General features: G+C 40.7%; 1 protein-coding gene across 1 annotated transcript in view; it reads left to right on the plus strand.

Annotated features, from left to right (window-relative positions):
- The first annotated feature begins 2024 nt into the window (after window positions 1–2024).
- The window catches only part of lin7a (lin-7 homolog A (C. elegans)), a 34018-nt gene continuing 23911 nt past the window's right edge, over window positions 2025–12131 (plus strand). The window contains exon 1 of the mRNA XM_054624584.1: window positions 2025–2065. Within this exon, the coding sequence (XP_054480559.1) occupies window positions 2029–2065 (37 nt within the window). The 5' untranslated portion in view covers window positions 2025–2028. The remainder of the gene's footprint in view (window positions 2066–12131) is intronic.

Below are 12131 nucleotides of genomic sequence, written 5' to 3' on the forward strand. Positions count from 1 at the left end.
AAGAGCACTGATGGGGATTGATGCCCACACAAGTTTTGATGCTGACTAAATGTTAAAAGCTTTAATCAGATAGGCAAACACACTTCAGTCCGGTCGTATACACGGCCTCTCGCATCTCCTTCCGTGGGAGTGGAGACCTTTCAGAAATCAATTCACTTGCAGTTAAAGGGCTTTAAGAGCGCTGCAGCGTAATCCCACCTCTTTAACAAAAAAAAAGCAGGACCGTATTCCAGTCCATATGGGTGGGAAGCCTGTAATCTCTCTGTGCCCTCTTTCCGTGTGCTCTCTAAACCCTCACCCTCTCTAACCGTCCGTCCAGCCTACCGATTTACATCTGCATGCAGCTGGGCGGAGCCGCTGGGTGGCTGGAATTCACCAGCACATATGGACTGTTTGATTAGGTTTTAGTAAACGTTTCAATCAAAAACAGAGCAGATTCATGATGACGGAATAGTCCCTGAAATGCTTGAAGATGATGAAAATGGAATTAGTATAAATATATCGACATTACATTTTGTAAATGTCATTCTTGGACTCACTGCATCGCTGCGAGAAAAAAGAAAAGTGAGGTTGGGAGTGGGTTAATTGCTTCTCAAATGGGTAGAGACTAAAGTGTTTTTTTTTATGCAAGCAAGATAAGGTATGAGATTCTGATTTCAGTGATGACACTGAGAATCCTGCTGAAATATTGGTTGTTGCCTCAGGTGAAGTTTTGTGTTTACAGCTCATATGACATGGGTCAAGTCAGGGTTTGAGAGCCATGTGACTCCTCGTGCTGCTGCCTTAACGTCCCCCCCTTCACCAAGGATTTGCTGCTTGTTTTTGTTGAGTGCACTGCCCCTGTCGAGACCAATGACTGGCCAGGTATGAGAGATATATATACGCCACAGCAGCAGGCACCATTAGGCAGCGGATCTACAGTAGAGGCAGAGAGTCAGGGGTTTGGCTCCATTCTGTGGTAGAACATAAACACAAGGATTAATCCTTAAGCCCTTCAGCAAAGGTTCACTATCATCATTCAGTCCTTATCGGGCTGCATGCAGAGCATGTACTGCAACCAAGGGAGGAGATAACAGGCTGCATGGCTCAGCGGTTCCCAATAAACCTTAAAGGCGAGCAAGGTTGCAATCAACTGATCTCTGAAGTGCAATGGATGAATGGATCATACACGGATAAGCATCTACACACAGACTCTAATACAGCATGCAAATCAGGGCCACTGGTTGACTTCTGTGAATGGTGAAGCCACATGTTTTAGGAAACAATTACTTTTTTATTTAATCAGGGTTAATTTATTGATCAGTGTAAGTCAGGGAGAACAGTGATCCTGATTTGAATGCTGCTCTGATGGGAAACACTCTATGGTATCTGGTCCTCCACAACCACAAACGTTTGTGTTGCCTACTTGTTGAATGAGAGCAACTTCCTTAAAAGCAGAAATGTCGATGCTATCAATGACCCTGTTTTTTGCAGGGTCATTGATGTTGACACATGGATGCGATGCACAACAGTCCACATCCTTTTTACGAAAGTCTACTTACTTTTAGGCCATGTGGGCTGCTCTTAAATCTTTCTCCCGAGCAAATCTCTGCCTTTTATTTTTCATTTTTTTCTAGTTACTGACATCCACTCAAATAACTTTAAAAAAAAAAAAAAAAAAAAAAAAAAAAGCAATTTAATCTAGTGTTAGAAATCAATTTTCCTAAAAGTTGTGTAATTTGAAATGATCATTTCTACTTTTCATTGCAGATTAATTGCATGTCAAGAAAATCTTGAATAATGTGTCCTATTATTATTTATTATTTTACATTTATTTTACAGTGGAGGACGGTCATGTCATTATCGTGTCAGCATGGACATTCATTTAGTGCAGGTTATGAGATATTATGAGGATGGAGGTGGATTAATTCCCTCACAACCACTCCCAACATCTCTCTCTCTCTCTCTCTCTCTCTCTCTCTCTCTCTCTCTCTCCCTGTGATGCTGCAGCTCTCTCGTAGTCTCTCCAGTCTCCAGTAAACAGCAGTCATGGCGACAGTGGTCCAACCTCTCTCTCTGGATCGAGGTAAGTCGCTCGGCGCTTTGCAATTTCTGTGCGTATTTTTTAACGTTTTCTAAAACTTCTACAAGGAACTGGCAACCCGCAGGTAGATTCAGGTGTTTTGTGCCCGACTCGGCAATAGGAGGTTACGTTATTCCAAATAGAAAAAATAAAATAAAAAACGCTCCAGCCTCCCGTTGCGTTGCGGTCATTGTGCAGAAAGGAGCGCTGGTTTCTCCTCTGTGGATTTACTGTCTGCGCTCTCCATAGACTCATGCATTCATTCACCATCATTTCTTTTACAAATGGACACCCTGACACGGCTCACAGTGCGTTTTCGTTTATTCCCATCTATATTATGTAACCTACTGGGTAATAATAACCCGTCACAGCTCGTTTTTATCTATTTTTTTGCTCTCCATCATCTGTAGCTCTTTGGCAACGAAATCTACTTTGTGATATTGGATACAACTTTTGTATTTTAATTGGACAGGTGCCAGCCATTCAGGCAGGTTGGTGCCTTCATAGGAAGCATGAGCAGTTGTTGTCTTTTTGCACTTGTTGGAAACGTATACAGTATGCAAGAGAATGGCAATTAAAGCCTAATGATATGCTCAAATGGTGTTGCTCAGCCTTCTTTGCTACTGCACCACAGGTAGTGTTTACTATGAGCTGATATAGCGTATGTAATTATAGACTATGTGACTTAAACACACATTTGTGCATCCCCCCCTTTACCTCATGCATGTGGTAGTTTTGCCTCCAAGATGATAATTAGCATTTGTTTCATTTGCTCCTTTAAGAAAAGAGCTGCTAACCTACTATGCATTTTAGGATATTGTGTTCTAGCAGACTTAAAGCCCCTTTATTACTATCACAGATATACCACTGAGGTTTTTATACAGATTTTAGTACAACATGTTAACAGGATCACTTTAAATCCCTTCACTTTCTTGTTTAAAGTGTCTATTTTTGGGACACAAGTGAAAAAATTCAAAGTCAGACCAAAATGTAATATTGCACAAGCCTTGCATATGAAACGGATGCTGTCAAATATAGAGAAAGGAGAGCTACTTCCTCTGTGCCAAGTAAAGCTAGCATCAGCTCCCCAGTTACTTCCAAGCCACGGGAGGTGACTATAAATACACTATATCTGGCGGGAGCAAAAAAAATAATTATGCAGGGCTTAATCTGACTGGTGTCACTTGTTATGTGGAATCCAAGTCATTACCCACAATTGATCATTTTCTGCTGTTTGATCTAGATTTTCTTTCCCTCCCCCCCATGTGCTCAGTTGCAATCTGTTCTTCACTAAAGTGTAATGCTTGTGAGCAGTCAGGCTTTACTGATGCACACTCTGCTGGGTACAGAAGTGCTTTGCCATGCAGACTTAATGAAATGATTCTAAGATCGCACCATCAGGCTATACAGATAAACAATGCAACCCACGCTTTTCCAACTCACCAGTCGTCCTATGGAATTTTATAAAAAAAGGGACTTAGCTGAGGCTTTTAAACACTGCGGCTAAAATGAATCTCTTCCTTCCTGGTAAAATTTCAGCATCCAGCCTTATCTGATCTTAGTCATTTGCTAGGGCAGTGATTCCGACATGACCTCAGTCTGAATGCAGTAGAGGGGTTGATCCATATTCTCATGCTGTGGCATGAATTTGAGCTGTCAGCGGCTGGGAGCTGTAATGGCAGGAGCAGTAATAATGATAGTTTCACACTGTAGAGAGAGAGAGAGGTTACATTACAGGCTCTATTTTTCAGCTGCTGACACTTTTGAGAAACACTATAATTGCTAATGAAAAGGCAGCGTCGTCTCGTATGGGGGGGGAGGCTTCAGCTGCTGAGTCAAACTCACGCGGGGAGGAAACGGAGAGAGATGTTCATTTCCAGAGCTCCCACTTGGCCTGTTGGGTCACAGCAGGATGAAAATACATCCTGCTGTGACCCAACATACATCACTGGCCTTCCTGTTATTGTCGGAGGAAATTACTGTGATAAACACCAGCCCTCTATCAAGAACAATTGATTTCATCTCCCTGAATATTTTTCCAAAACCGGTTTGCTTTCTCTGTGAAGCCGGAGCTTAACTACAAATAGGCGACTCCCAGCGATGAGAGCCTTTCTGATATGAAGTAGTGAGAGCAGAGGTAGTTGTGGGTGTAACTCATTTGCTGTTGGTCAAGGAATTTTATCAGTAACCTATAGACAATGATTTGTGTGGAACAACTTCCAGAAGAGACTCGTGGGCAATAGCATGCAAGTTGTTGCAACCATGAACAAAAACTAAACCAAAAGTAGAAGCTAGCGTCACAGTGGTGTTTTGAGCTAAATGCTAATGCAAGCATGCAACATGCTCTTAATGTAAATGCTAACATATTGATGTTCAGCAGGTATGATGTTTGCAATGTTCAATATCTTCCATATTTTATTTTAGAAGCTGAGGCTAATGGGAATTGCTGCTTTTTGCAGACAAACCAAATCATTTCACAGACATGGGACATGAACGTGCAAACCAAGTTTCATTGCAATAATTACAATAGTTATTTCCCTCAAGGCCACAAATCTCAACTTCGTGACGATGCTATTGGAAAAGTGAGGTGATGAACAATGTTAGTAGGCTTGCTTTTCGGGTTCCATGAATGTCTGGACAAAATGTCAATGCATTCAATGGTTAAGTTAAGATGTTTCAATCTGAATTTAAAGTGGTGGACCACCCGACATCCATAGAATCATGCTGCTGGCTCCGCTACAAACATCTATCTCATGGAAATTAGCCACCCTTAAAGATAACTGACTATATGGTGAATAACACACAATATATATTAGCAGTTTATGGATAATTAGAATCATAATCTGGATATATCTTCTTCAATAATTTGATAACTATAGTGCTGAAATGGCCGTGTGTAGACAGTGTTTGATTAAAAGAACTGTCAAACACTTACTGTAAGTATTATAAGCCCTATCTACAGTGTCTATGCTTCAGTTTGTGGTTCCTCAATTTCCCAGAATGACCTTTGATATCCCAATAATACAGCAGCAAACTTAATGCAATCATCTCTTTGGAAGGGCACGAAAGTAGATAGTTCTTCAATTTAAGAAAAGATGGGTTGCAATATCTTGTAACTGCATCAAATTCTGGTCTATGGATGTTATTTTATTTAGTCCCCAGTGAAGCTGTTGAACATCACTTCAAAATGGCAACTCTAGAAAGAAGCCCTCGCTTCTTCAAGTACGACCTCTTTTGGTTTTCTTCCCTGTATGTCAAGGTGTGGTGGGTCTCTATAGTTTAAAGCCTCCTGTCCCGACAGACTAAAGGGAATACCTGCAACACTCTACTGCTTTGGTACTTGTTTTCTCTCTGAGAGATCATGGTGAGTTCATTGATCTGAAGCCTGAGGAATGCTCACAAGCTGACGTCACTCATAGCCGTCGATATCTCAGCCCTTCTCTTTTTAATATGTTATTGTCCTGGAGGGACACTTGGCAGCAGAGTTGCCAAGGATACGAAGGTCAAAGTGGCGTTGGCAGATGACTAGATATGATCTCTCTGTGTACAAAGATAGGATTATAGGTCAGAGGAAGGTCAATAAAATAGAATATGAAAAGAGGATCTTCAGGTTTCAGAGATTTGATCACGGCCGCATATTTGAATGAGCTCAGCCTTTAATCTGGCGTTTATTTACATCGCTGCAGCTTTGTCAAAATTACACTTCTAAGTAAGGTGAATGAATTGCACTCAGTTTTGCCGTCTGTTTTGAATTGACTAACTGGAGGGCTACCCAGTGCGAACACATCCACACAGCTACGATGTGGAGCCTCGTCGAGTGTTGAAGCCTCCATTATGTGTCACTGTGGCTTTATTCGACCCGGTTTGGTGTGTCAAGGTTTGATGAGTCTCTGCACAGTTTATAGCCTCCCATCTTAACAGACTGAAGGGAATATCTCTCCCACTCCCCACCCAGTCCTTATTTTCCCTCTGAGAGATCACGGCGAGTTCACTGATTTGAGGCCAGACCTTATTCCCATCACAAAAAAAAAGGTTGTTGACAAGCTGACGTCACTCACAGCCGTTGATATCTTAACCCACCTCTGTTAAGTACATAAATAAAGGTTCTCAGAGTGATTGTCTTGGAGAGACACTGCGATGTTCTCGGTCTTTGCTCTCACCACAGGCTCCCACAAGAGCCATTAGCCCCCCCGGAGTGATTCATTTGTCTTGTTTCGAGGGGGATCATTGTAATAAGGGCAAATTAAAGCTAATTCTCTTGCTGGTGGACTTGTCTGGTAAAACCCTGTCGTCCCATTTTACACATTCAGAGTGATTATTTCAGTTATTGTGGTTGGAATTAGCAGCAGAGTTGCCAAGGACACAGGGGACTAACGGGTCAAAGTGGCGGTGGCGGTGGCAGATGGCGAGGCCTTTTCAGGACATTTTTACTCCAGCATGCATGTCATCCCAGGTAGCATCTCTCAGGGTTTAAAGGGAGGAGCGGAGTCAGAGGAAGGTCATTTGCAGGTTTCAGAGGTTTGACCGCGTGGCTTAACAAGCTCAGCCTCCGATCCAGGCGTGTTTATCTACATCACTGCTGTTTGTCAAAATTACACTTCTAAGTGCTGAGAATGAATGGCACTCAGTTCTGCCGTCTGTCATAAATTGACTAACTGGAGTGCTGCCCAGTGCGAACACATCCACACAGCAACAACAACAACGACGTGGAGGCCTGTCAAGCCTCCATCACGTGTCACTGTGGCTTTGTTCAGCTCTGTGCCTTTTCTCTAATCAGGTAATGATGAGGATTACCTTTTTTTTTTATTGAGGATGATGTTTGAAGCTCAGGGAAATGAGTACGCTGCCACACAGACAGTGTCAGATATAGTTATCTTATTCCTCCTATCTGTTTTGCATTGAATTGTATTATTCTTTTTAAAATAAATTACTTTAAAGGTCTTGTATTTATATACAGATAATGGATGTGTGGTCCGTTTGTGACTAGATTATGTAATATATTGGACAGCATCACGATTGTTGAAGCCAGTTATATTGAGTGATGACTGTTTTGGTCAATATGTGAAAGGTTATGTAAGAAATCACAAATGATTCAGTACTTTACTTTGGTATTACAAGAATAAATAGACTTTTTAAAAGGAAAAATACTCCATTGGAACACCAGGAATTATTATTTTGTTCTTTACCAGCTTGTCATCATTCTGTTTTATTATGCCTCCATGCCAGTGACAGCCATGTTATGTTAGTGCATTATGTTTTCGTTGGTCTGTCCATCCGTCTCTTTCTTGTGAACGCAATATCTCAGGGCCATTTTGAAGGAATTTATTTTAATTTGGCCCAAACATCCACTAATTATAAATTGCTGGTCAAAGGTCACTGTGACTTCACAAAACACATTTTTGTTCAAAGCTCAGGAATTCATGCGCTTATCATGCAAATTTAACACAAATGTCTGATAGGAAGAAATTATGAAATGATGAAGTGATGGCATTTTCTAACTTGACTGGTTGGCGGAGACATACAACCTCAAGTTGGTAATTGTATCTTTGTGTATTTTGTAGTGCAGATTGTCAGAAAGCCTTCCAACAGCCTCAAGAGAGAGAGTTGGTGCATTCAGTTTAGCAATCTTCCAGTATGAATCCAAGGTATTGAGTTTCATTAACATTGAAAGATTCTCTAGCTCGCCTGTTTCCCCTCATTCCCATCTGTGTTTTAATGCCGCCTTTGAATTGAACTCATATTTATGACATGGGAAGTCAAGTTCACAATATGTTTGGTTGTTTAGGTCATATGAACATTGTTGCTGGGCGACCGACATCAAAAAAGAATGTTGTATTCCCGTCTCTTCTTGCAAACACAGTAAACAAAATCCCACTTGAAAACACCATAAAGCGTCTGGTCCTTTAAACGTTCATTCGGGCTCTTTCAGCTTGATGTGAAAAACAAAAGGAATATTGAATGAAGTATTTTAGTATTTTAAATCTGTTTGAACTGGAGGAATGAGAGCACAAAAGGGGAAGAGCCTGTTGTACAAATCTGTTCACAGTTACTTGAAAAACAAACAACACAGGTTTAAGTTTGACTTAAATACTATGCATTAAAGTGATGCTATCATTAGCACACAATGGAAACTTTGCTCCCAGAAAGTATTAGTGAAGTCTTGACAGTCCCCTAATTAAAAAACTTAGCTCATTTAATCGTTAAGTATCACTAATGAGAATGCCCTCACCCTAAAGATAGCGGAGGGAAATTAACTGCTGGCAGGATCTCTGTCATAACTCTGCTTAATATGGCAGCAGTATATCACACTGTTACTGTATCGTGACGTGGCGTGCACTCAAGTTATTCTCATTGGTGTCATAACTCCTCAAAGAAAAGGTACTCTGTAATTACAACTTGGACCCAGCAGCATCCGCTGCCTTTTCTCTTCCTTTGGAGAAGAATCTGTCAAACCTCACAGTGAGAATGACCTAATTGCATACAGTCGTGTTTGCTTCAGCTACTTTTGGCAGACTTGCAGTTGTCAACGTGGAGCGTATAGTTTTTCCCCGAGGTGGATGTGAAAACTCATACAGATGTTGCACACATCTGGACACACTGAATCCCCCTAGAGGCCTAGAGGGTCACTGGGTTGAGATTAAAGTCAGAACAAAAAAAAAGCACTTGAGGGCTGAACTGAATTTCTCTCGACTGTATTTTTAGTAAAAACAACATTTGGTCAGGATCATTGTGAAGTCTAGGGGTTGCAGAAGTGTTGAAATGTTTTACTCATGTAACCACTCAGTAAGACTGTGAGGATTTTATTTTATTTTAGATTTGACTTCTCACTTTCATTTTTGTTTAGTTTCAGTTTAGGAGTGCGTTTGCTAGTTTAAATTTAGTGTCAGTTTTTCAGAAAGGTTTAGTATTAGTTTTTTTATGTTTAGTTTTGATCACAATTGTTTATGTTTTGGACAGGTATAATGTCTCAGCAGTATGTAGCTACACATACACACAGAATACAAGGTTTGAGAATGGTGCCATTATGTTTATGTTTATTTTCACGCTTCTTTAATGTCAGATGTGAGGTCATTGCGGCATAGTGCCATGGCCTGGAATATCAAGTCCGTTCAATTTCTGTGGTTCAATGTGACGAGAATCTCAATTTTTTTCGGTAGTGAAATATTATTACTTAAAAGCTAAAACTGAAGTTGATTTCAGTTTATTATTTATTTTTAAATCGTCTTTTCACCGGGCAATATCATTTCATTTGAGTTTTTATGTAGTTTCAGTTCACAAACAATATTTTTCACTGCTTATTTTGTTCTTAGTTTCTGTTTTAGTTTAGGATAATAGCCCTGGTCCCTGGTCAAAAGCAGTGGTCGGTGACGGGCAGACAGTGAGGACAAAAAGGACAAGGCATGCAGGCAGAAAGTGACAAAATGCACATGACAAGACAGGAAGGCAGGAAAAAGAAGGTCGGAAGACTGAGTTGCACAACAGGTGATCTGGTTGAGAAATGAGAGAAAGCGGCAGGTATAAATACTGAGGGGTTGGTGAAACCGTAAGGAACAGCTGTGCAAATGGGTGAGGCATGACAGGCGAGAAATGCTCACACCAACTGCAGAGCAGGGATGGAATAGCAGGCTCTGCAAATGAATAATTGATGGATTAAATTGCAATGTATGACGGACCGACAGAGAGAATTATCATCTAAAAGATCTTAGGAGCATTTTAACTTTTCAGCTTATTGTCTTGGTTTTATGACCCACAAAAAGCTCTCAAAGCCTGCTGTACACCACCTGCTCAGCAGCAAACAGCAGGAGGACAAAGTTAGCGACTAGCTGGTGAACATAGTGGAGCATTTAGCAGCTAAAGAGTCAGACATTTCCCTCAGGAGTTGCTGGAGACCCAGAAGAGGTAAAGGAGAGTGGATATTGAATTATCATTCATCAGGTTGCCAAAGACACAACTCCAACTGAATGTTAATGTTGTTCTACGTTGGCTGGATGTGTAAATAGACGGCCATATGAACTATAGCAGGATTTCACTGCTGCACAGTGACCAGAAACTCTGTTAGTGCAGGCTGAAGTTAGGATGTATTAACAACAATATTTCCTATATGACCCAATGTCAAATGTTTGAGAGGTCACATTGATGTTCAGTGCAAATAACTATTTTAACACCCATTTTTTAGATAAATTAAAGCTTAACAATTCACAATATATTTACTGTCTATTGTAGAACAAAACTTAAAATCTCTTGAGCTTGTTTTAACCACAGAACCTTTTTTAGGTGTCTAACCAAAACCCTATTCAAACAACCCATTGATTCCTGGAGGAGGGAACAAGAAGTGCAAAAATGGAGACTCATTTCCGGGTTTTTTGGGCTCATTTATGAAGCACTATTGCAAACCCAGGTTAACGTTAGCGATTGTCAGGCTCACTTAAGGTGGGTTGACTTTTAAGGTGGAACAGCTATTTCCATTTAACAGAAAAGCTGCTGAATCAGTAAAAAAATATATATATATATATTACCATCCCTACTGTCAAGAAAACTATATTTGCCTTCATAGTGTAGAGGAGTAAAAGCATGAAATGGTACAAGTTCCTGAAATAAAGTGCTTGTTCCACCCCTGCTGAAGTCAATAACAATTGAAATACAGTTTATTATTTATCTTTGAAATATTGTAAAAGCGTTAAATCAGCTGTGTTCATGCATGTTGTTGTTGCATGGCAGAGTTTTTTAGTCACAGGTGGGATTTTATTCCCTCCAGTTGAAGTTATTCATAGCATGTGCATATAACAGGCACACCATGTGGGTGTTGAGCACATACTTCGTGTTATCTTCAACACTGCCTCATTTGTTCTGTCAGCCTGTCCTCTAGGTATAAATGAGATGAGTAGGGTCTTTCATCAGGTTTATACTACTGGTATCAGTGTGCAGAGGGTCATCCAGGAGCTTTATTTCCTCTCTCTCACTCCCACCAACTATTAAGTGATGTAGTATGTTATTTCCACGCGCATCTGATCGGGAATCCTTTACCCGTTAATGTGACGTAACTATGATCCCCTGCGGTCATCTCAGCTCCTTCATGGAACACAATCACCCCTTCAATGCCTCTTCCCCTGGGGTATTTCTTCTTTTTTTTTTACACCCCTCTGATCAGTCACACAGCTCATCCGATGTCCCACTTCTACATCAAGCGTGCAAAGCAGTGGGTATTGAAGTGCACTCATGGGACATTTGGCTCAGAAATGCACAACATCATGTGGTAGAAATAATCCGGCAGCTACGTGCGACGGTTTATCGGACCTGGTTTCAGGCAACACCAAGATCATACTTTGATTTTGTTTACACGTTTTCTCACGACGGTATCTCACATGTTGGATGGAAAACAGTGTGACAGTGAAGCAGAAAATGTTCACACACAGAGATTAGATATCACTGGAAGCAGTAAATGTGCCAATGCAGTGCCAGCAGACTTTTGATTACCTGTGAGCTGCTGCGTGTGAACTGGAGGGCTATACGATTATTACCGCTCATTTTGTGTGGTCACCTGTAATCACTTACATTGGGATAAAGCTGCAAAGGGACATAGCAACATATTGACTCGAGCAGGCTGTCAGTATTACATTAATTTAACATTTAATTGAGCAGCTCCTCTGTCTGAAGCTGATGGAATTTTTAATAACCCAAATTCAAGTTAGAGAGATTATATCAGGAAATGAGCAGGCATTACTTTTGATCAGCGAGATGAAAGCACCGAAAAATGTCTGCAATATCAATCTTTGAAGTCAAGCTCCAAACGCCTAGTCATAGTCCTTGATGTGAATAAAGAAAATCTTGCTAATGAGCTTGTGAAAGCAAACAACGGCACAGAGGAGGCAAAAAAATATTTCCTGGATGGCCCCTGACCTCCGTTTAATGAGAAAGAAATACTCCTAAACCTCTGAGACGGATGCCCTTGCTGTTTGGAAGTGTACCAGCTCATTACAAGCTCTTCAGAATCTGTATTTTTTGATACTTTGGCATAGAGGGAGAAAACTGACCCGGAAACCTTTTTAAAAAATCAATATGGTATACGTAG

Source organism: Anoplopoma fimbria, chromosome 23 (genome assembly GCF_027596085.1).
Source record: "Anoplopoma fimbria isolate UVic2021 breed Golden Eagle Sablefish chromosome 23, Afim_UVic_2022, whole genome shotgun sequence".
Classification (NCBI taxonomy): Eukaryota; Metazoa; Chordata; class Actinopteri; order Perciformes; family Anoplopomatidae; genus Anoplopoma; species Anoplopoma fimbria.